The sequence below is a fragment of the Pseudopipra pipra genome, chromosome 2 (genome assembly GCF_036250125.1).
Source record: "Pseudopipra pipra isolate bDixPip1 chromosome 2, bDixPip1.hap1, whole genome shotgun sequence".
NCBI lineage: Eukaryota > Metazoa > Chordata > Aves > Passeriformes > Pipridae > Pseudopipra > Pseudopipra pipra.
In genome coordinates this window covers 118,238,945-118,263,027 of record NC_087550.1, presented here as the reverse complement: position 1 = coordinate 118,263,027, position 24,083 = coordinate 118,238,945, and the positions used below count along the sequence as shown (strand labels likewise).

Sequence of the window (24,083 nt, the reverse complement as noted above, 5' to 3'; positions counted from 1 at the left end):
AAGGATAAATTTGCACTCATGGCACTTGTTTTCTCAGGGGTGACTCAGAGTGAAGTGGCAGCACGTGCTGTTTGCCAGAAATAAAATCTACATTCATTCATTCAGTTTTGTTGTGGGGTTTTTTTGGTTTTGTTTTTTTTTTGTTTGTTTGGGGGTTTTTTGTTTTGTGGTTTTTTTTTTTGTTTGTTTGGTTGGTTTTTTGTTTGTTTGTGGGTTTTTTTGTTTTGGTTTGGTTTTTTTTGTTTTGTTTTGGTTTTTTTGTTTTGTTGTGTTTTTTTGTTGTTTTTGTTTTTGTTCTTGTTCTTGTTTTTGTTTTGTTTTTTTTTTACTGAGGTTTTTTGTCTTTTCCTTCTCCAGCTCGTGAGGTGCCCCTGGAGCAGAGCTCGGAGGGGCTGGGCCTGGGAGCAGGAGAGGACTGGCTTTGTGGAGGGGTTGGGCACTACCAGGTGTGATCCTGGTGGGAGAAAGGGAAGGAAAGTCCCATTTTGGGTGTTGAGCAGCCTGGCAGGCAGATCTCTCACTGCTCTGCTCTGTGCTCATCTCTCAGGCACAAATTGGCCAAGGAAATAATAATAATTATATTATTATTATTGTAGATAATGTATTATTCATAGAATCACAGAAAGGTTTGGGTTGGAAGGGACCTTAAATCCCATCCAGTGCCACCCCCTGCCACGGGCAGGGACACCTTCCACCAGCCCAGGTTGCTCCAAGCCCCGTCCAACCTGGCCTTGGACACTTCCAGGGATCCAGGGGCAGCCACAGCTTCTCTGGGCAACCTGGGCCAGGGCCTCCCCACCCTCCCAGCCAGGAATTCCTTCCCAATACCCCATCTATCCCTGCCCTCTGGCAGTTTGAAGCCATTCCCCTTGTCCTGTCCCTCCAGCCCTTGGAAATAGTCTCTCTCCATCTTCCCTGGAGCCCCTTCAGGCCCTGCAAGGCCACAATCAGGTCACCCCAAAGCTTCTCCTCTCCAGGCTGAACAATCCCAGCTCTCCCAGCCTTTCCTCCCAGCAGAGCTGCTCCAGCCCTGGCATCCTCTTGGGGCCTCCAAGAGGTCACTGCACGAGGTCCCTCAACCATTGCTGGGCCTCACCCACGACCCTGCAGAGTCTTTGTGGCCCCAAAACCCCAAAACACACAGTGGGGAAAACCCCCTGCAGGGACAGAAGGAGCTGAGGGAAAAGCCTGGGCAGAGGGAAGGCAGGAGGACAGAGCAGTGCCCGGGGCTGAAGTGGCCCAACAGCAAATCCTGGGGCCACAGAGACCACCCGGAGCAGGGAAGGACAACGACAAATCCCCGGGAGTGGGGGGGGAAAACAAGCCCTGCCCTGGGCAAGGAAACCCCCTTCCAACACAGAACCCACCCACTGCTGGGAACAGCAGCAATTCCCTGCTTTAGGAATTCCCTGCTTTAGGAATTTCCAGCTTCCTCACAGGGAATCATTCTCATTCTTAATAATTCCTCTTATTATTTCACAGAGCTCATCTTCCCCCTTCTCCCCTCTGGGTCACCAGACACGGAGCTGCATCTCCATCCACCCCCAGGAAAGCACAGAAATGCTTTTAAAACACAGGAATTCCCAACAACTGGCACAAAGAGTCATTCCCAGCATCCCTCGGGATGACTGACGGGAGCTCCCGGCCAATATTTGACTTTCCAGGTGAGATTAGATTGAGCTTTTCACTGAATATACACACAAAGTGTGCAGTGCAAGGCACTTCTGTCACGTCCAGCAGGCTGGAGGCTGCTCTCTTTTGGAGATCATCACCTTATTATCCAGTGGAATTTGGAAATCCCCAGTGAATCTCCTGGAAATGGACACGGGGAAAGGTGAGTTTCTCTCCATAATTATTTTCTATTGGAAGAGCAGAGCAATTTTTGTTCTGAATCAAAGCAAAAGCAGAGAGATTTTACAGGGAGAAAAGTTTCGAGGCAGTTTGTATTTATATTTGCTTATAATTTCATTAATTGCCTTTATCCTCTATGCCTGAGCATGTGTGAGAATATAATATCAGTATAATCTGAATTTATATAATTCAGTATAATCTGCACGTGGACCTTCATCCTTCTGTGTGTGCACACAAGGCTGGGCCCAAAATCCAAGGAATTCCCGAATTCCAGTTTGAGAGATCCCCCAAATTTCTTATGAATGCTGAAAATCCACCCCCTCTTGCCTCAGGCTGCAGCAAACTCCTCGTGGCTGGAGGATTGACCTGAGATCAAGTGGCTCTTTTTGGGAGCTTTCCACAGCTTGGAGGGCTTGGTTGGCCTGAAGAATTGAAGGAATTCACTTCCCTGTGTCCATAGGGATGAGGATCAGCCTTGCCCTGGGTGGGAATGTCACATCCTTCCCTGAGAAACCCCGGGAAGTGGCTGGAGTGGAACCTGCCAGCCCTTAGAGGACCCGACCTCTGCTTTGGCTTCTCCTCGGGAGAAATCCTTCTGCTCTTGGTGTCTCCCCTCTGTAGGGAAGGGACTGTCCCTCAACCCCTCTGAGGTGGCTCAGGGGGGCCCAAACTCCCTGGCCCTCAGCAAAGCTTCCCACAGAGCAAAGAGACCTCTTGGAGGCCACCTGGATGATCCCAGGGCTGGAGCAGCTCTGCTGGGAGGAAAGGCTGGGAGAGCTGGGATTGTCCAGCCTGGAGAAGAGCTGGGATTTGTCGTTGTCCTTCCCTGCTCCAGGTGGTCTCTGTGGCCCCAGGATTTGCTGTTGGGCCACTTCAGCCCCGGGCACTGCTCTGTCCTCCTGCCTTCCCTCTTCCCAGGCTTTTCCCTCAGCTCCTTCTGTCCCTGCAGGGGGTTTTCCCCACTGTGTGTTTTGGGGTTTTGGGGCCACAAAGACTCTGCAGGGTGGTGTGTGAGGCCCAGCAATGGTTGAGGGACCTTGTGGTGTGACCTCTTGGAGGCCACCAAGAGGATGCCAGGGCCGGAGCAGCTCTGCTGGGAGGAAAGGCTGGGAGAGCTGGGATTGTTCAGCCTGGAGAGGAGAAGCTTTGGGGTTGTTGAGAAAATCTTAGATGATGCAGGACATATTCTGCATCAGGCCTGCTTGCACAATCCGGCCTGCGTGCCGGACGGCAGGGACCTGTGTTCTCCAGCAGCAGATGTGTGTCCTTGAGCAGCAGATATCAGAAAGCTGCATAGAGGAAAACAAAGAAGGAGGTTGTTATCCAGGATGTGAGAAACCAGAAGATGGGGGGGCCTGAAAATGTGCCTTGACTAATAGAGCCAATAAAGTTACAGATATAGTGTGTGAAAGTGAATGTAACCAATAGAAAGTTAGAACAGAGCGTGTGAACCCTGTAGGACCCTTGATAATGTGTGTATTTTTGGAATAAAGTGAGAGCATTGCCTGTACCTCTATGAGGATGTGTCTCTGACTCTCGAGCTCGTTTTTTGCATCTTCTCGTTTTATGGGGTGACCTGATTGTGGCCTTGCAGGGCCTGAAGGGGCTCCAGGAAAGCTGGAGAGAGACTATTTCCAAGGGCTGGAGGGACAGGACAAGGGGAATGGCTTCAAACAGACAGAGGGCAGGGAGAGATGGGATATTGGGAAGGAATTCCTGGCTGGGAGGGTGGAGAGGCCCTGGCACAGAGAGGTTGTGATGCCCCATCCCTGGAAGTGTCCAAGGCCAGGTTGAAGCAACCCGGTCCAGTGGAAGGTGTTGGGGGTTGGAACTGGATGATCTTCAAGGTCCCTCCCAATCCCAACCATTCCATGAGTCTGAGTAAGACCCCACTGGGTCTCTGAACACACTGAACCCCTGTCGTGGTTTGAGACCCCCAAAAATCCAATTTCTGAGTCCAAGCCCCCCTCCCACAACTCACCCCAGTGTGAGAGGGGTTTTCCAGACACAACACAAGACTCAATATGGGGGGGGGGAAAGGGAATTATATTACAATCATTACACAAATAAATATTATAATACATTATATACACAATCCTAACTATCTCTCCTATGGTAAAGCAATATATTTACATTGGATCAAATCTCTTCTCCCTCCAACAACATCACCATCCTTCTTTTCCAGTCTGGTGTGATAGGTTTAAATTTTGCAGGGGCACTGATTGGGTCAACATCAAGAGATGCTGATAACCTCTCAGGGGTTACCATTTTTTTTAACTCCAGGGGGGAAAAATCCTTTTTTCCCCACCACAACCCCTCAGACTGGGGATTCTCAGTTGCCTTAAAATGGCCCTTCCAAGCAGCAGAGGGGGTGTTGGTCATGAATTGTCCTCACACCGACCAAACACAGCAATGCAACTTTTTCATCGCCGATATCTGATTAAAAAGAGCGTGGTGTTGTCCGCAGCGAGGATGGCCGAGGTGGAGAACCTCACGTGGGCGGTGGAGGACATTTTCAAGGACACCTTTCTCAGCTACATGAACGGCTGGAGGAGGAACATGACGGAGGCGGCGGCCAAGCTGCAGGCCCAGGTGGCGGCCGAGAACTTCGACTACGTCATCCTGTACCTGATGGTGATGATCGGGATGTTCTCCTTCATCATCGTGGCCATCCTGGTGAGCACCGTGAAGTCCAAGAGGAGGGAGCACTCCAACGACCCCTACCACCAGTACATCGTGGAGGACTGGGGAGAGAAGTACAAGAACCAGGTGCTGATCCACGAAAATCCGGGAGCGAGGGATAAAACGAGCCCCGAGTCGCCCTGAGCTTCGGGAAACGCCGGCGGTGAGGAAATCGGGGAGTCACACACTGGGAACCCACTGGGATTATGAAAACCTGGGAAACTGTTCGTTAAATTAACACATGGGTTGAGGTATAATGGAGGAAACCAGCTCTGCTGGTTCCCATCAACCTTACTGGTTCCCATCGACCTTACTGGTTCCCAATCCACCTTACTGGTTCCCAATCCACCTTACTGGTTCCCAACCAATCTTACTGGTTCCCAATCCACCTTACTGGTTCCCAATTCACCTTACTGGTTCCCAATCAATCTTACTGGTTCCCATCCACCTTACTGGTTCCCAACCCACCCTACTGGTTCCCAATCAATCTTACTGGTTCCCATCAACTTTACTGGTTCCCAATCCACCTTACTGGTTCCAATCCACCTGACTGGTTCCCAATCCACCTTACTGGTTCCCAACCCACTCTACTGGTTCCCAATCAGTCTTACTGGTTCCCATCCACCTTACTGGTTCCCATCCACCTTACTGGTTCCCATCCACCTTACTGGTTCCCATCAACCTTACTGGTTCCCATTGACCTTACTGGTTCCCATCCATCTTACTGGTTCCCAATCCACCTTACTGGTTCCCAATCCACCTTACTGGTTCCCATTGACCTTACTGGTTCCCAACCCACCTTACTGGTTCCCATCAACCTTACTGGTTCCCATCAACCTTACTGGTTCCCAATCCACCTTACTGGTTCCCAACCAGTCTTACTGGTTCCAAATCCACCTTACTGGTAACCAACCCACCCTACTGGTTTCCAATCAATCTTACTGGTTCCCATCAACCTTACTGGTTCCCAACCCACCCTACTGGTTCCCAATCAGTCTTACTGGTTCCCAACCAACCTTACTGGTTCCCAATCAGTCTTACTGGTTCCCAATCCACCTTACTGGTTCCCAGTCCACCTTACTGGTTCCCATGAGGACCTTGGCACAGCCCCTTGTGAAATTCCCAGGAAAAAATGTCTGTTTGTGCTTCGCTCTGAGATTTTCTGTTCTTCGGGGAAATAAACCCAAGAGAAGGAATAATTTGATGATTTTGGTATCTTTTTTTCCAAATCCAGAAGCAGCTCTGCATGTTCCCACCTTGGAATAACTGCGAATTAGCGGCCAGAAGTGCTGACTTAGAGCTAAACCGAACGACTTAAGCCCGGCTTAAAAATAACTCGCAAATATAGAGGAAAATCTCCAATCTCCATTTATTGAGTGAACAATGGGTTAGGATGTGAATCACAGGAGGCAACTTATCCCTCCACGCATTCACTCCAAAGCACTTTTTAATGCTCTGACTCCCATTTCCATGTCATTATTCCTTGGCAGCAAAGGTTGACTCCCAGCCTCCCGACAAGGCTGGTTTGTAGGAAAGCTGCTCAACTAAAAGCCTCATCCAAGAGCATGTCCTGGGCACCTGGGGCAGCTTCCAGAGGTTCATCCCCTGGCTTCAAGCCTGTAGCTGGCCAAGCTGACCCTCCTGCTGCTCCTTGGTTTTCCAGAGGAATCTGGGATGCATTTGGATGGTGGAGCTCTGCTTGTAACCAGATGTCTGCCACCAGTGAGGGCTCGTTTGAAACCACCCAGATTTCACCTTTTGGCTTTCACACCCCAAATTTCCACACCCAGCCATCAAAGCTTCCTGTTCCTACATTTCCTGAGGGATTCTCATGTTGGTTCCTGCTTTCCACTGGCTGGGAAACGGGCCTAAAGGGGCTCCAGGAAAGATGGAGAGAGACTATTTCCAAGGGCTGGAGTGACAGGACAAGGGGAAATGACTTCAAACTGTCAGAGGACAGGGTTAGATGGGATATTGGGAAGGAATTTCTCCCTGTGAGGGTGGGGAGGCCCTGGCCCAGGTTGCCCAGAGAAGCTGTGGCTGCCCCTGGATCCCTGGAAGTGTCCCAGGCCAGGCTGGACACCTTCCACCAGCCCAGGTTGCTCAAAGCCCCATCCAACCTGGCCTTGGACACTTCCAGGGATCCAGGGGCAGCCACAGCTTCTCTGGAAAACCTGGGCCAGGGCCTCCCCACCCTCACAAGGAGGAATTTTTTCCTAATATATATCCCAATATCCCATCTAACCCTACTCTCTGGCACTTTGAAGCCATTCCCCCTTGTCCTGTCACTCCAGCCCTTGGAAATAGTCTCTCTCCATCTTTCCTGGAGCCCCTTCAGGCCCTGCAAGGCCACAATCAGTTCCCCCCAAAGCTTCTCCTCTCCAGGCTGAACAATCCCAGCTCTCCCAGCCTTTCCTCCCAGCAGAGCTGCTCCAGCCCTGGGATCCTCTTGGTTCCTGCTCTGGCCTCTCTCCAGCAGCTCCATGTCCTTGCTGGGCTGTTCCCCAGGGCTGGAGCAGCTCTGCAGGGGGGTCTCATGGGGGGCAGAGGGGCACAATCCCCCCCTGCCCTGCTGCCCACGCTGGGGATCAGCCCAGGGCATGGCCGCCCCACAGCTCCATCAATGCCCGGGAAGCAGCCGCGCTGCTCGGGGCGGGCTCAGCCTCACGCTGGGCGGGCTCAGCCCCTTCCCGGGGCTGCCGGGAGCTGCAGTCCCTGCCGTTCCCGTGTCCCCCTGTCCCCGTGTCCTGCCCGCCATGGCCGCCCCGTGAGGTAGGACGCTCGTCCCTGGGCCTGCCCTCCCCTCACGGAGCCCCGGGGCACCGGCACGGAAGGGGAGAGGGCACCGAGGGCCCTGCCCGGAGCGCTGCGCTGCCCGCGGCCTGCGCCGCCTCCCGCCCGGCCCTGCCTGCCCTCCTGCCTGTCCTCCTGCCCGGCCCTGCCTGTCCTCCTGCCTGCCCTCCTGCCTGTCCTCCCGCCCGGCCCTGCCTGCCCTCCTGCCTGTCCTCCCGCCCGGCCCTGCCCGCCGTGCCTGTCCTCCTGCCCGCCGTCCCACCCACCCTGCCCTGCCTATCCTCCTGTCTACCCTGCCCTGCCTGCCCTGCCTGCCCTGCCTGTCCTCCTGCCTACCCTACCCGGCCCCTGCCCGCCCTGTCTGCCCTCCTGCCCACTCCTGCCTGTCGTGCCTGCCCTCCCACCCGGCCCTGCCTGTCCTCCTCCTAGCCCCTGCCCGCCCTGCCTGTCCTCCTGCCCAGCCGACCTTCCTCTGACCCTTCTCCACCCCCCTCCTTGCTCTCCATCCCCCCCCTTGTTCTTCAACCCCCTTCCTTGTTCTTCTCCCCCCTCCCTTCCTTGTTTCCTTGCTCTCCAGCCCCCACTCCGTGTTCACCAGACCCCCTTCCTTACCCTCCAGGCCTTGTTCTCCATCCCTCTTCCTTATTTTTCAACCCCCCCCCCTTGCTCTCCATCCCCTTCCTTGTTCTCCATCCCCCCTTGCTTGATCTTCTTCCCCTCTTCCTTGCTCTCCATACCTGCCTTGCTCTCCAGCCCTCTTCCTTACTCTCCAGCCTCCCTTCCTGGTTTCCTTGTTCTCGAGCCCCTTCTCCTTTCTCTCCAGCCTCTTCGTTGTTCTCCGTCTCCTCCGCTCTCCATCCTCCCTGCTCTCCATCCCCCTCCTTGCTCTCCATCCTCTTTGATCTCCATCCCTTTTCCTTGCTCATCATCTCCCTTCTTGCTCTCCATCTCCCTTCCTTACTCTCCATCTCCCTTCCTTCTTCTCCATCCCCCCTCCTTCCTCTCCATCCCCCCTCCTTGCTCTCCATCCCCCCTCCTTGCTCTCCATCCCCCCTCCTTGCTCTCCATCCCTCTTCCTTCCTCTCCATCCCTCTTCCTTGCTCTCCATCTCCCCTTCTTCCTCTCCATCCCTCTTCCTTGCTATTCACCCCCCTTCCCTGTTCTCCACCCCCTCTCTTCCTCTCCAGACCCTTCCTTGCTCTCCAGTCCCCATTCCTTGTTCTCCAGCCCGGGGCAGAGCTGGGCTGGGCTCAGGGGAGGTGCCTCCTGCAGACCCTTCCCAAGGTGGGACAGAACCACACCAGGGTTTGGGCTGGAAAGGTCCTTAAGGATCATCTCATTCCACCCCCTGCCATGGGCAGGGACACCTTCCACCAGCCCAGGTTGCTCCAAGACCCTTCCAACCTGGCCTTGGACACTTCCAGGGATCCAGGGGCAGCCACAGCTTCTCTGGGAATTCTATCCCAGGCCTCCCCACCCTCCCAGCCAGGAATTCCTTCCCAATATCCCATCTAACCCTGCTTTTTGTCACTTGGAAGCCATTCCCCCTTGTCCTGTCCCTCCATCCCTTGTCCCCAGTCCTTCTCCAGCTCTCCTGGAGCCCCTTTAGGCCCTGGAAGGGGCTCTCAGGTCTCCCTGGAGCCTTCTCTTCTCCAGGTGAACCCCCCCAGCTCTCCCAGCCTGGCTCCAGAGCAGAGGGGCTCCAACCCTTGGGTTCTTCTTCCCTGCCCTAGTGCTGCCCTGGGAGCCAGGATGGAACAGCTGAGGTGCCACTGGCATTTCTACTTGGGATCTGACTTTAATCCAGGCACTGTGACTGATCCATCCCATCCCATCTGCTCCCTTCTTATTTTCCACAGTTTGGAGCACGTGAGGAGCTGCCAGAGGAATCACTGATGTTTTCATTTCAGCTTTGTCAGGTGTGAAGATCTTACGTGGCCCTTGATGTTTATTTAATTGTTTTCAGTTGGAACCTTGAGTTCCTTCACTTGATCCAAAATCAGAACCACGGAGTGGTTTGGGTTGGGAGGGACCTTAAATCCCATCTCATTCCACTCCCTGCCACACCTTCCACTAGCCCAGGTTGCTCCAAGCCCCATCCAGCCTGTCCTTGAGGAGTGAAACCCCTTTTCCAGCTCAGCACATCCCCTTCCAGTGCAGTCGGTGGGTTGGTGCTCTCTGAGGCCTCGTGACTTTTGTAACCAAGTGGATCCAGTGGAGCTGTTCAAAATCCCCAAAGGAGTGTCCCAGGGTTAGTTGGGTGGCTGGAGCTGTTGGCAGAGTGGGATGTCCAGCCAAGACAACTCCAGTGGGTCGATGAGTTCCCACGTGGTCGTGTGGATGTTCTCTGGTGGTCAGTCCGTGCTCTGGCCAACAATGCCATGGGAGGTGGGCTGGGATGTGTTCCCTGTGGTGGACTGGAGCTGTAATCCAGTGGCTGAGAGACCTGGATTCAGTTCTGGGCTCCACCACAGGCTTCCCACCTCACCGGGGCCCAGCTGGGACGGTCCGTGCTGCACGACGTCGTGCAGAGATCCCGGGGCTGGGATCAGCTGAGCCAGGCTTGGGGCTTGGTGCAGCCCTTGGGCCTGCTGAGGACACGACCCAGAGGATCCCACAGCGTTTGGAGCTCCCAGAGAACTTCCAGTGCAGTGCTGAGGTGGGATGTGGCAAAGCTCACATCACTCACATCACTCTCCTTTCCCACTGCGGGAGTTTGATCTGCACCCCTGAGGGAACGGGGAGGGATTGGGAGCTGCAATCCCAGTGAACACATGGGAGACTGATTCCATTTGATGCCATGTTGGACTCTCATGGAGCATCCATCCTGGAATATGTGTCAGGGCTCCAGGCAGAGCCTGGTGCTCCTGTTTCTCCCTCACGTGGCTCCACACGAGAGCTCCTTGCTTGGCAGTGAAGGTAACCCCGACCTTCTGTGGGGCCCAGGAGTGTTTGGCCAGGGATTTGCCTGGGGAGTGAACAATGCCTGCCTGTGGATGTGTTCCCTGCTCCTATCTGGGCCTTATCAGCCTCAGGAAAGGGCAAACACGAAATTCCAGCTGTTTATTTGCCCACAGGCTTTTAAGATACCACAACCCTGGGGGGTGTCTGAGCTTTTGTGCTCCTGGATCGACAAACCCAGCGCTGAGAAATGTTGGATTGTCATCGAACCCTGGAATGGTTTGGGTTGGAATGGGCTTTAAAGATCATCCAGTTCCAATCCTGGACACCTTCCACTAGCCCAGATTGCTCCAAGCCCTGTCCAAGCTGGCCTTGGGCACTTCCAGGGATGGGGAGTCCACAACATCTCTGGGCAAAATCCTGGCTTTTTTCCCCTCCTCTTCCCACTTTCTTCTCCCTGCTCTGTGCTCCAGCTTCACCCACGTTTTTCACTCCTGGGGTTTCATATTCCAAAAGGGCAGGATCAAATGGAGCCTGGAAGAGTCAAGAGGTGGAATGAGGAGAAGTCCTTGGCCACTGGAGGTTGGTGGCACAGGATGTGGGAATGCAGCATGGAGGGAACAGATATCCCAAGTGTCAGCTCTCCCAGGAAATGTTTTGGGATTATAAAGAAGGCTGGAGAGAGACTTTGGACAAGGGCATGGAGTGACAGGACAAGGGGGAATGGCCTTGAGCTGAAGGAGGGCTGGGGTAGATTGGATTTGAGGAAGAAATTCTTGGCTGTGAGGGTGGTGAGGCCCTGGCACAGAGAGGATGGGAATGTCCCATCCCTGGAAGTGTCCAAGGCCAGGTTGGACAGGGCTTGGAGCAACCTGGGCTGGTGGAAGTTGTGCAGGATTGGAATGAGATGATCTTTAGGGTCCCTTCCAACCCGAACCATTCCATGATTTTGGCTCAAAACCCCACTCTTGAGAACACAGGGAGAATTTCTTTACTTCCCATCCTGTGTGACTCCTGGGGGACACACAATCCAGGCAGATTCCAGCTCCTCTCTCAGCAGAGCTGGAATATTCCAGCAGTGTTGGCTGAATAATCCCAACCAAGAGCCACCCAAGTGTTTTGAGGTGAGGACACCCCAGGTGGTCCCTTTGGATCGGGTCAGGTTTGGCTCACTTGGATTTTTGAGGAGCATCCAAAACCTTCTGAATCCTGCCCTGGGAACCAGGTTCTGCTCTGCTGTGGGATTTTTCCTGTGTCCATCAGGCAGGGGACTTCATGTCTGCATGGTTGCTGGAATTGTGGAGGCAACATCAGAAATTCCTGAAAGAAAGAGGGAGAGGAACTTTTTCCAAGGGTCTGGAGCGCCAGGACAAGGGGAATGATTTTAAGCTGAAGGAGAACAGGGTTAGATGGGATGTTGGGAAGGAATTCTTCCCTGTGAGGGTGCTGAGGAGCTGGGATAGAATTCCCAGAGAAGCTGTGGATGCCCCTGGATCCCTGGAAGTGTCCAAGGCCAGGTTGGAGCTTGGAGCAACCTGGGAGAGTGGAAGGTGTCCAGGGCTGGAACAAGATGGTCTTTAAGGTCCCTTCCAACCCAGAGCAGTCTGTGATTCCATGATGCCATGATGCCATGATGCCCAAACACCTGGGTTTGGAGGTGCAACACTCCTTAGTTCACATCTGTCCTGACATTTCCTCAACAGAAAAATCAGGGAACTTGGATATGGTTGGATCTCCAGAACAGAGACCTCTGGAGTGTCTCTCCAGGGGGATGTCCCAGCTGGAAGGGAGGGTTTGCAGCTGTGGGAAAAGGAGGGAAGAGGATTCCCTGGCTGGGGAAATCAGAACATCTTCTGTCTGAACAGAACAGTTGTTTGACTCCTGGTTTCTCAGGCACTTCCCAACCCTCAGGAACTCATCCCTGGAATGTGTGTTGCCCACCCAGGGAGTGGTGTCTTTGCTAAGGTGTTGTTTTCAGTGTGGAGGATTTAATTGAAGTTATAGTTTTAATGTGGAGGAGTTAACTCATTAGTAAATCAGAGGGAAGTGGTAAATCAGAGTAGATTCCTGAATTTATTGAGCATTCAGGCTCCAAACAGGGCAGGTGGGCTGGGAAACCACGAGAAGCTCTTCTGGGTGCCTTGGTGTCCTGGAGCTCTCAGGCACCACCCAGGCACAGGGTGGAGCTTCCCAAAGCTGTGTTTTCCAAGGGGGAGCTGCTGGGCTGTGGAATCCCAGCCCTGCCACCTGCCCAGGGCCTGTCAAACCCCCTGTCCTTCCCCAGGGACGCTGCTCCTGTCACTCAGCTCCCAAAAAAGCCCGGGGGGGTCATTTGGGAAGCCAAGACACGCCGGGCACACGAGCCCGCTGGAGGTGCAGGGTTGTCCTGCTGGGTGGAAGCAGGTTGTCTAATTCTCTTCTGACTTTAATCCCCATTTCTCCAAGATCTGATTTGGCTTTAATTCCCATTTCTCCAAGATGATCCCGCCCCCCTGTGTGACTTCAGGAGCGTGACGCGTGTGCCGGAGTCGGTGTCGCCCCGCGGCCGAGATGGTGGCATTCAACTGGAAGGTGAGGCTGTTCCACATTCCTGAAGCTGCTGTGTCTGTAAAAATCTGTGAAATCTCTGCTTTTGCTTTGGTTCAGAACAAAACTTGCCGTGCTTTTCCAATAGGAAATAATTACGGAGAGAAACTCACCTTTCCCCGTGTCCATTTCCAGGAGATTCACTGGGGATTTCCAAATTCCACTGGATAATAAGGTGATGATCTCCAAAAGAGAGCAGCCTCCAGCCTGCTGGACGTGACAGAAGTGCCTTGCACTGCACACTTTGTGTGTATATTCAGTGAAAAGCTCAATCTAATCTCACCTGGAAAGTCAAATATTGGCCGAGAGCTCCCGTCAGTCATCCCGTGGGATGCTGGGAACGACTCTTTGTGCCAGTTGTTGGGAATTCCTGTGTTTTAAAAGCATTTCTGTGCTTTCCTGGGGGTGGATGGAGATGCAGCTCCATGTCTGGTGACCCAGAGGGGAGAAGAGGGAAGATGAGCTCTGTGAAATAATAAGAGGAATTATTAAGAATTAGAATGATTCCCTGTGAGGAAGCTGGGAATTCCTAAAGCAGGGAATTGCTAAAGCAGGGAATTCCTAAAGCAGGGAATTGCTAAAGCAGGGAATTGCTGCTGTTCCCAGCAGTGGGTGGGTTCTGTGTTGGAAGGGGGTCTCCTTGCCCAGGGCAGGGGTTGTTTTCCCCCCCCACTCCCGGGGATTTGTCGTTGTCCTTCCCTGCTCCGGGTGGTCTCTGTGGCCCCAGGATTTGCTGTTGGGCCACTTCAGCCCCGGGCACTGCTCTGTCCTCCTGCCTTCCCTCTTCCCAGGCTTTTCCCTCAGCTCCTTCTGTCCCTGCAGGAGGTTTTCCCCACTGTGTGTTTTGGTGGTTTGGGGCCACAAAGACTCTGCAGGGTCGTGGGTGAGGCCCAGCAATGGTTGAGGGACCTCGTGCAGTGACCTCTTGGAGGCCACCAAGAGGATGCCAGGGCTGGAGCAGCTCTGCTGGGAGGAAAGGCTGGGAGAGCTGGGATTGTTCAGCCTGGAGAGGAGAAGCTTTGGGGTGACCTGATTGTGGCCTTGCAGGGCCTGAAGGGGCTCCAGGAAAGATGGAGAGAGACTATTTCCAAGGACTGGAGTGACAGGACAAGGGGAATGGCTTTAAAGTGTCAGAGGGCAGGGATAGATGGGATATTGGGAATTCTTCCCTGTGACTGTGGTGAGGGGCTGGGTTGGAATTCCCAGAGAAGCTGTGGCTGCCCCTGGATCCCTGGAAGTGTCCCAGGCCAGGTTGGAGCAACCTGGGATACTGGAAGGTGTTGGGGTTGGAACAAGATGGTCTTTAAGGTCCCTTCCAACCCAAACCATTCCATGATTCCATGATTAACAATTTAACATGTTAATCAAGCCATTTATCAGGACAGCAGTGCCAACCCCCAGCCCTGGCTTTACTTTCCTGCTCTTGCAGAGCTGTTGACTTGGACAGATTCCCACTTTTAATATATGAGGAAGCTGCTGTTGTTTTTCTGAGCCTATGGATCCAAGGCTTTTCCCAAATCCAGTAGTTTGATGATGTCCAGGCAGCTTTATGAGGTGCTGGAAGGCTGAGAGTACAGCAAATATTCCAAGTTCACCATGTTATCCTGGAATCATGGAATATCCTGAGCTGGGAGGGACCCCCAGGGCTCATCCAGCCCAAACCCTTTTCCAGCTCCAGATCCTGGGAATATTCCATTTGCTGCAAAACCACCCCAGACCTGTCCCAGGGGGCTTCTCCATTTTTTTACATTCAGGTACAACCTGAGTGAAGGGGATTTGTCTTTGGTTTTTCCCCTAATTGTTGATCTGCCTGCTTTAAAGTTCCCTGCAGGAATAAAAACCCTTGGACAGAGGAGCATTTTCAGCACCTGGATAAATGCTGTTGCTGGAGGGGAGCTTTAGAACATCCCTGTAAATTCATTTGGAATTATCCAAGTGTTCCAGTAAGTGCCTCCATCTATTCTTTGGCATTCCAGGCTCTGGAGAATTTCCCATTGCTGATGTACATTTTGGCAGCTAAAACACTGATCCTTTGCTTGGCATTTGCTGGGGTGAAAATGTACCAGAGCAAAAAACTTGAGGAAAAACTGAAGAGGGAACGGGAAGAGAAGCTGAAAAGAGAAGCAGAGAAGAAGGAGGATTGAAGAGTCCCTCAGGTATGGAATTTATTCCACATCCTGCTCTTCCCTCGTGGCACTGACACCTTAATCCCATTATTTTGGGGTTGGGTTGTGCCATTTGAACCATCAAATCACGCCCATCTCAGTTGGAATTCCAGTTAAACTTGGCAGCCAGGCTCAGGTTTGAGGGTATCTTAGCACAATATTCCTTCTCTGCTCCTTATCTCCCTGGATTATGAGGCCCAGGAAATCCTGGGGCTGCCAGAGAAGGTGAAATGGGGCAGGAAATGCAATCAGAGCTCTTGGCCTCGAGTCACATAATTAATGAGAAAATAATCAGCCATTCTGGATTGGTTAAATCCTTGACAAGCTGGGAGTTCAGCTGGGAAGGCCAAATTCCATGCCAAGGAACAGGTTATTTGGTATAACATCCACCATATATATAATGCACTGAAAAAACTGCTCATCTCTCAGCACAAAAAGAACAAAATGAACATCACATGCCTTAAAATTTGGGGGTTTCATTCCCCAAGTGCAGAATTCCTGCCCTGTTTTCCAGGTTTAAGCAGTCTTGGATCAAATCCATTATTAAAATGAGTCCTGCCTGGTGCTCAGGTTCTATTCCCTGACTTGTTTGTGATTTTTTGGTATCATTTTACTCCCTGTCATGCAAAAAAAAAAGGGAATTTTTATAATTCTCTTCCTGCCCTGTGTGAGCTCAGTGGGAGTTTGATGTCATGTTATTCAGCTAAAAAAAAATTCCTTTCCCCTCCTCAGGTCGTTCCCTGACACCAGAAACCACTTCCAACCTTCCAAAATGTTCAGGAGCTTTTATTTCCAACCTTCTCCTTGTTTTATTCCCTGCAACGAGGGTTGGGAATTGTGCCTAGAAATGAGGAATAACCCTGGGAACCATTTCCAAAGGGGAAAAACCAACACAACCAAAGGTGTTTTTCCAGTCTCCTGTTTGGCTCCGAGGGAGGGTTTGGATTTGGGCAGACTTGGAGCTTTTCTTGGGAATCAGTTTTGCTGTTTCCTGGGAAAACAGGAGAAGGTGGAGTCAGAGGAATTTTATCCTTCTTACATTTTACAATTTCAATTACAATTCACATTGCAATTTAAATGATCACGTGGAATTTTATCCCTAAAACAGATGAAAACTGAGCTGCCCTTGCAAGGGAGCAAAAGCTGCTGCTTGGCATGAGGTGTGATCCCAATCCCACTGGGGGCTCCCCATCCCTGGAATTGCAGGGATGGATAAGGATTGGAGCAACCTGGCCTAGGGAAGGTGTCCCTGCCCCTGGCAGGGGGTGCCACTGGATGAGCTTTAAGGTGCCTCCCAAGCCAACCCCTCCCATGATTCTGTGATTCCATGCTGTGTGTGCAGCGTTTTCCAGGGAATTCTGTTGGGAGAGCCCACATCCCAAGGGATTTCTGCATCCTGATTTCCCAGAGGACACCCAGGGGGCCTTGTCATTCCCAAATTCTGCCATCCCTCAGCCTGGGATAGAGGGGAGGGAGGGAATTCTCCCCCAGCAGGTTTATTCCTGGTGCTCTCAGTGCTCTCTCCTCACCCTGCAGAATTCCTGACACTTGGCAGCTCGTGCTGGATTCCTTTCCCAGGAGGGTGAAGCCTTCCTGGAGATGAAGGATGTGTCAGAGGAATAAAACCCTGGAGAGAAACATCCACTTCAGCTGGATCTCCGTTTTTTCTGTGGACAGAGAAGGATTTCAGCCTCTATTTGTGCAATAAAAAAACCCCTTTGTTAAAAAAAAAATAAAGCCCTGGCCTCGTTTGCTGCTTGTTTGAAAGATTAGAGCTGCAGGGGAGGTGGTTTTTAAGGAATATCTGCCAGGAGGTGGTTGGGTTTAAAGGGAAAAGTGCCTGAATCCATCAGGGAGGAGCAGAAGGTTCTTGGAGAGGCAGAAGGAAAAGGAGAGGACTCTGTGCAGCTTCTCAGAGCAGCTCGTTCCTGCAGGGGGGTCAATCCTGGGGGCCCTTTGTAGGACCAGAGGAACGGAGCCAGGAGAGGAGCTTTGCCAGGAAAAACCCTCTGTGCATCCAGGACTTCCTTGGATTCCTGCAGATCACGGGGTCACCGCTGAGGAAGTTTTATGGCAGGATTTTATTCTGATAAAATAGAATTTTTGGCTCTTTGTTTACTCCTCAACTCCTCCCATAGCACCAAATCCTGGGGGATATGCCAGCTTGGTCATGGAATCCTGGAATCCTGGAATGGTTTGGGTTGGGAGGGGCATTAGAGATCCTCCATTCCCACCCCCTGCCATGGGCAGGGACACCTTCCACCAGCCCAGGGTGCTCCAAGCCCCGTCCAACCTGGCCTTGGACACTTCAGGGATCCAGGGGCAGCCACAGCTTCTCTGGGAATTCCATCCCAGCCCCTCCCCACTCTCCTAGGGAAGAATTCCTTCCCAATATCCCATCAATCCCTGCCCTCTGGCAGTGGAAGCCATTCCCTGTGTCCTGTCCCTCCAGCCCTTGTCCCCAGTCCCTCTCCAGCTCTCCTGGAGCCCCTTTAGGCCCTGCAAGGGGCTCTCAGCTCTCCCTGGATCCTTCTCTTCTCCAGGTGAACCCCCCCAGCTCTCCCAGCCTGTCCCAGAGCAGAGGGAGGTTCATCCATAGATATAAATAGATATAAATAGATATAAATAGATAGAAATAGATATAAATAGATGATATAAATATCTGTACAGATCTAGAGAAACACAGAACTGAAGGCTCAGGCACCAACAGCCCTCAGGAACTTTTGCCTTCCTGCTTCCCTTCTCATTCCCACTCCCTTTTCCATCATCAGGCACTTCCCAGATCTTTGTGCCTTCGGAGGTGGTGGGGGAGTGGGGAGGGAAGGTTTGGGAAGGTTTGGGAAGGTTTGGGAAGGGAAGGGAAGGGAAGGGAAGGGAAGGGAAGGGAAGGGAAGGGAAGGGAAGGGAAGGGAAGGGAAGGGAAGGGAAGGGAAGGGAAGGGAAGGGAAGGGAAGGGAAGGGAAGGGAAGGGAAGGGAAGGGAAGGGAAGGGAAGGGAAGGTTTGGGAAGGTTTGGGAAGGGAAGGTTTGGGAAGGTTTGGGAAGGTTTGGGAAGGTTTGGGAAGGGAAGGTTTGGGAAGGGAAGGTTTGGGAAGGGAAGGTTTGGGAAGGGAAGGTTTGGGAAGGTTTGGGAAGGTTTGGGAAGGTTTGGGAAGGTTTGGGAAGGTTTGGGAAGGGAAGGGAAGGGAAGGGAAGGGAAGGGAAGGGAAGGGAAGGGAAGGGAAGGGAAGGGAAGGGAAGGGAAGGGAAGGGAAGGGAAGGGAAGGGAAGGGAAGGGACTGGATGGAGGGCCTTGGAGAAGCCCTGGAATTCCAGCTGCTCCTGCTGGAGTCGCTCCCCGGGAACTGCAGCGAGGCCTCAAACCTGCTTTGCCTTCTGTCTCCCTGGAGACTGGAGCACAAAACACTGCAGGAATATTGTCCCCAGTCTGGAATTTTTAGACTCTCGAGAGTAGATTTTATTATAATAATAATAATAATAATAATAATAATAATAATAATAATAATAACAATAATAATAATATAATAATAATAATATAATAGCAACAACAATAATAATTGTTAGACTCTCAAGAGTAGAATTTATAATAATAATAATAATAATAATAATAATAATAATTTTTAGATGAGAGTAGATTTTATAATAATAATAATAATAATAACCATAATAATATAATAACAATAATATTATTACAATATATTATTCATATTATTTTATGACTTATAAACCCTGCATATCTATAATTTATATATTTAGATAGGCTCTGTATATAAATATATATTCAATATCTATAAATATAAAATATAGAATATAGAATGCATCTATAAATATAGAATATTTATTTAATATATAAAATTACATATAGTACATATTGTAAATTTATATAATATATTCTATATAATTATATATTTATAATTTGTTATTTATACTATATAACATACTATATAAATATACTATACATATAGAATATATAAATATACTATATAAATATAATTTTATATAAATATAACTATGTATTATTATATAGTATAATATAATATATATTATAAGTGATTATATTTTTTTATATAATTATTATTATTATTATTATTGCTATTATCATTACTATGCTACATAATATACTATACATATATATACATATTTAAATATACTAAATTATAGTATATTTAATACATATATATGTATTAAATATATGTAAATATATGTATATTAATTATTTATTATATAATAATATATAATTATATATATAATTATATATATAAAATATATAATAATTATATATAATTATTAATTAAATGTATGTAAATATATTAAATATATGTAAATATAGTATATTTATTACATATATATTTAAATATACTAAATTATAGTATATTTAAATATACTAAATAAATATAACTATATTATTATATAGTATAATATGATATATATTATAAGTGATTATATTGTTTTATATAATTATTATTATTGTTGGTATTATTATTATTATTATTATTATTATTATTATTATTATTATTATTATTTGAAACTACTCTGCTCTGGGAGCAGAGTCCCAGGAACACAATCCCCCTTTCAGCCATTCAGCATCAAAGCCTTTGGGCACCATTTGGCCTCCAAAGCAACCAAGGCCTAAAATCTGGAGGCCCTCCCTTAAAGAAGGGAATTCACTTCTTTTTTCCCCAGAATTAACACTTCCAGAATAACAACGGGGCTTGTCCAGCCTCCTCCCTGGACAAGAGTCCGTGTTCTCTGGCCCAGCAGGGAGGGTTTGGGGTGTCCTGCCCAAGGCTGGTCCTTTTATCTCTTGTTTTCTGCAGCTCGAACAAGAAAATCTGCTGACACTGGGGGGAGACAGCAGCTCAGAATTCCTGCAGCTCGGAATTCCTGCAGCTCAGAATTCCTGCAGCTCGGAATTCCTGCAGCTCAGAATTCCTGCAGCTCCTCATTCCCGGACAGGCCCCTCGGACTCGGAAGGAATCCCAGGATCCCTGAGGTTGGAAAAGCCCTCCCGGCCCGCGGAGTCCAAGCCGTGCCCGGTGCCCACCCTGTCACCCAGCCCAGGGCACCGAGTGCCAGGGCCAGCCCTGCCCTGGACACAGAAGGCTTGGAAAATGAGTTTGGCACGTTTAAAACGGGAAGAGGGAATTCAGTTTAGTCTCTGTGGGTGAGAGGAGGCAGCAGGAACGGAGAGCCTTGGATCAGAACCCCAGAACCATCAAGGCTGGAATATCCCATCCCACCCTCACCCAGCACCACCAGGATCACCCCTAATCCAATGTCCCCGAGGGCCACAGGGCAGCTTGACCTACACAGGACCCTCTTGGAGATATTCCCATCCCAGGTCACACCCTGCTCCCACAGACCTCCTCCCCTCTTCCAGAAAATTCCTCTTTTCCAAAGGAATGTTCAGGCTCCCTTGTCTTTCCCTGTCAAATATTGTCGCTGTCCCCAGTGCCAACTGTTGAAGTCAGAAAATCAAAGGATTACTTTTCTTCACTGAAGGCTGTGTGGTCTTAACCAAAACTGAAATCCTTGGGGAGTATCAAAGAAAGGAGCTGTTGGGATTTAAGGGGAAAAAATTAAGCTCTCACAGGTTCTGGGATGACTCAGGTGGCTGCTGGAATGGGGCCCTTCCAGCCTGAGGGAGCTCAGAGGTCCTTAAAGTGAAAATAAGAAGGATTCAGCAGGACTGTTCCCTCCTTAGGCTTTGGCTGAACTGAACTCAGCTTAATTTTGAAGCTTTTAGTCTGAGGCTTTGGCCACAAACACGAGAGCACAGGGGCTGGAGGGAGGCCCAGCTCCCTGAGAGCATCCCAGGGCAGCTCCTCCAGGAGCCTCCCGGGCAAACAGCCATTCCCAACCTTTCCTTCCTGGCTTTTCCTCTCGGGAATCAGCCATTCCACCCGGCTTTTCCTGCCCTTCTCAGCAAATGTTGTGTCTGGGGGAGGGTCCTTGGTGTTCTCCAGCTCAAGGCTGGGCAGAGTTGCTTCTGAGGAGGCTTTAATTGGTGTGGCCCCTCATTAGAGCCAATGGGACACAACTCAGAGTTCGTATTTGTTAATTATGTCTTGACCTCAGCACTCAAGGCCACTGAGGGGCTGAGTTTGCTGCCCTGGGCCAGTCCTGTGTCTGAGCATGGAATCCTGGAATACCCTGAGCTGGAAGGACCCACCAGGATCATCCAGTCCAAGCCCTGGCCCTGCCCAGGACACCCCAACAATCCCCCTGTCCCTGAGGGCGTTTTCCAAACGCTCCTTTAGCACAAATCCAATCCCAGTCCAGCTCTGGCTCCTGAACCTGGTTGGTCTTGGCTGCAGGAGCAAGTCCAGCCCATCAGCTCAGCTCAGCTGGGCCTTGCCTGGCAGATGTGGGGACCAGTCTGGGGGACAAACACAGCCCCAGCTGGCCCTTCCCCAGAATTCCTGGTGGCTTCCAGGAGTTATCCCCACAGCCATGGCCTGCTCATACCTTCCTGCAGATAGAGACTTTGAGCAGAGCTGAATAATCAGGGATGTATCCACGTGTTTCTCCATGTGGATCCATTTCTCCTGCTTAGGATCTGCTGAGGGAGCTGCTGGAAATGTCCCCTGTGTACAAACCTCCCATGGGGCTGTTCCCAGTGCATCCCAAGGCTCTCCAGTGGCTGCACAGAGTGGAGGATGGATGTGGATGCTTCCTATTGATGACTAAAACCACAGATGGGTGAATATCCCTTTTTATCACTCTTTTATTCCTGGATTTCCTCATCCTGGTTGGCTTTGAGCTCAGCCCTGTGGCCCTTTCCCAGTCCTGCAGCTCATTTTATTTACTGGGACTCAGATCCCTCTGGCCTAAACTCAGATCCCTCTGGCCTAAACTCAGATCCCTCTGGCCTAAACTCAGACTCAATTCCTGGCTTGGTGCTTCTCCTTGATCTGAGGAGGCTCAGGGCCAGCCCAGGAGAAATGGCAAACATGGATATTGAGTCACAGAAATGAGTCTGGGCCTCGTGTTTGTGTCCTAAACCAGGGCTGGTTTTGCATTTCTCCCCCATGTTCCTCCTGCTTCCCATCCCTCTCTCTCCGCTCCCCATGGAAGGAGGGAATGTCAAGGCCCAAGTCCCAGAGACACAGGCTGGGCTTTGAGGGATCCCTGCTGGCTTTCCACCCTTCTGCCAGTTCCCAGGGATGGCCCAAAGTGGGATTTACTCCTGCTGCTCACTCACAAAAGCTCTCATCCCAGAATCCCAGAGTCAGCAGGGTTGGAAGAGCCCTTCAGGATCATCCAGTGCCACCATCATCCCCCTAAACCACGTCCCCAAGTGCATTTGTCCCATCCATCCTCTCAGGTGCAGGGCAGGACTGTCAGAACTGAGGACTTGAAAATGGGGAAAAAACCCATGTTGAACCAGTCCCAGCCCTATTTCAAGGGCTGGAGGAAAAATAAATTGGTGTTTTTTCCGTGAAAATGAGCCTTGGAAAAGCATTTGGAAGTAATTAGTCAGTGAGACATGATGACAGTTCAGGTGATTTGCATTCCAGGAGGGGGACATCTCTTCCAGCTTCTTCATCACCGTTTGCATTTGCATCTGCCTCTCATCTTTATGCAAAGATCCTTTAATCATTTTATTCAGGAGGTGCATTCACAGAGATTCCTGAGTGGGAATCAAGAGGTTTTCCTTTGATATCCTGCACTGATCAAGTGCCCTGAGCTCCTCTCCAGGAGCCATTGCTGGCAAATAATAAAATAACAGGTATTTCAAGGCCTCCCAAGAAGTTGTCAGACTTGTGCCTGTTATTCCAAGGGCTGCTCTTGGGTAACATCCTCCCATTACCTTGGTTAGTCATGTGTTGAAGGAATTGCTTGTCATCCTAAATTACCACTTGAGTCAGAACTGGATGAGCCACAATATTTTTCTTCAGCAGAAGGGTGACAGGGATTTGGGGGAAAACAGGGCTTGGAATGACCCTGATGCAGCAGCAAAGGGGGAGGGAGGAAAAGGGCTCATTGGAGAAGTTTTTCTATAAAATCCCAAAGTTCTTTTGGTTTCCCACTCAGCTCTTTCTCCTGCCCCACAGGTTTCCACACTCAGGAAATGGGACTGGGCAGAAAAGTTTTGCCTCGACATCCCAAAGGGAAGAGTGAAGGTGTCTCATGAGGCTTTCCCAGGAAAAGGAGGTTTTTCCCTTGTTTTCTGGGAAATGTGGTGTCAAACACTCTGTGTTTCCTGGTGCTCCATGGTTTCCATGGAATCCTTCGTGGGGAATCCACCCTTGTTTTACCAAAGAACACAAACCAGGGAAGGTGGATGGATGCCTGTGGCAGGAATGACTTCCTTTGGATAATTCCTTGTGGAATTATTAACTGGGGGAGAGCAGGTGGTTGGGGGTGTTGGCCTGGAGAAGAGAAGGTTGTGTGGAGACCTGAAACCACGTTCCAGGGCCCAAAGGGGCTCCAGGAGAGCTGGAGAGGGACTGGGGACAAGGGCTGGAGGGACAGCACAAGGGGGAATGGCTTCCCACTGCCAGAGGGCAGGGCTAGATGGGATATTGGGAAGGAATTCCTGGCTGGGAGGGGGGGAAGAGCAGGTTGAGAGCAACAAGGGCCCCCCTGAGCCTCCCCTTCTCCAAACCAAACAACCCTTTCCTTGTGGTCCAGAGGCTCCAGCCCGATTCCCTTCCTCGTGCTGATCTCCCACCTCTTCACATCCACAGACATGGCCTGGGAGGAGCAGCTGAGGGAGCTGGGGGGGTTTATCTGGAGAAGAGGAGGCTCAGGGGGGACCTCATTGCTCTCCCCAACTCCCTGACAGGAGAGGGCAGGGAGGGGGGTCGGGCTCTGCTGCCATGTCCCGAGGGAAAGAAGGAGAGGAAATGGCCTTAAATTGAACATTAAAGATTGAAATCAGGGATTAGAAACACTTTTCCCCTGCAGGAGTGGTCAGGCCTTGCAATAAGTGTCCCAGGGAGGTGGTGGAGTCCCTGTGTCTGGGAGTGTCCCAGAGGTGTCTGGATGTGGCCCTTGGGGCCATGGATTGGGGGTGATCCTGGTGGTGCTGGGTGAGGGTGGCACTGGATGATCCTGGAGGTCTCTTCCAACCTTGATGATTCTGGGATATTTAGTGGAG

At 50.8% G+C, this 24,083-nt stretch overlaps 2 protein-coding genes across 8 annotated transcripts; both read left to right on the top strand.

Moving 5' to 3' along the window:
• The first annotated feature begins 1,096 nt into the window (after positions 1 to 1,096).
• KCNE2 (potassium voltage-gated channel subfamily E regulatory subunit 2) lies at positions 1,097 to 5,719 on the top strand. The gene is made up of 2 exons (XM_064647135.1): positions 1,097 to 1,834; positions 4,319 to 5,719. The coding sequence occupies exons 1-2, from the start codon at positions 1,819 to 1,821 to the stop codon at positions 4,675 to 4,677; spliced, it is 375 nt and encodes a 124-aa protein (XP_064503205.1). The 5' UTR covers positions 1,097 to 1,818; the 3' UTR covers positions 4,678 to 5,719.
• Positions 5,720 to 7,186: 1,467 nt separating this feature from the next.
• Positions 7,187 to 22,471, top strand: SMIM11 (small integral membrane protein 11). Of its 7 annotated transcripts, none has more exons than XM_064647137.1 (5): positions 7,229 to 7,305; positions 9,186 to 9,245; positions 12,673 to 12,798; positions 14,790 to 14,969; positions 16,515 to 16,715. In XM_064647137.1, the coding sequence occupies exons 3-4, from the start codon at positions 12,778 to 12,780 to the stop codon at positions 14,955 to 14,957; spliced, it is 189 nt and encodes a 62-aa protein (XP_064503207.1). In that variant the 5' UTR covers positions 7,229 to 7,305; positions 9,186 to 9,245; positions 12,673 to 12,777; the 3' UTR covers positions 14,958 to 14,969; positions 16,515 to 16,715. The 7 variants fall into 7 exon arrangements, 6 of the variants coding, with proteins under 6 accessions (XP_064503208.1, XP_064503210.1, XP_064503207.1 ...); XM_064647141.1 differs by having other exon boundaries at positions 7,230 to 7,305; positions 12,706 to 12,798; XM_064647138.1 differs by lacking the exon at positions 9,186 to 9,245 and having other exon boundaries at positions 7,187 to 7,305; positions 12,706 to 12,798.
• The last annotated feature ends 1,612 nt before the right edge of the window (positions 22,472 to 24,083 follow it).

Excerpts from the sequence above, each read along its gene's own strand:
- SMIM11 (XM_064647142.1), top strand. The coding sequence starts at position 12,778 with ATGGTGGCATTCAACTGGAAG. Across the intron at positions 12,799-14,789 it reads TGGTGGCATTCAACTGGAAG|GCTCTGGAGAATTTCCCATT; the intron begins GTGAGGCTGTTC and ends TTGGCATTCCAG.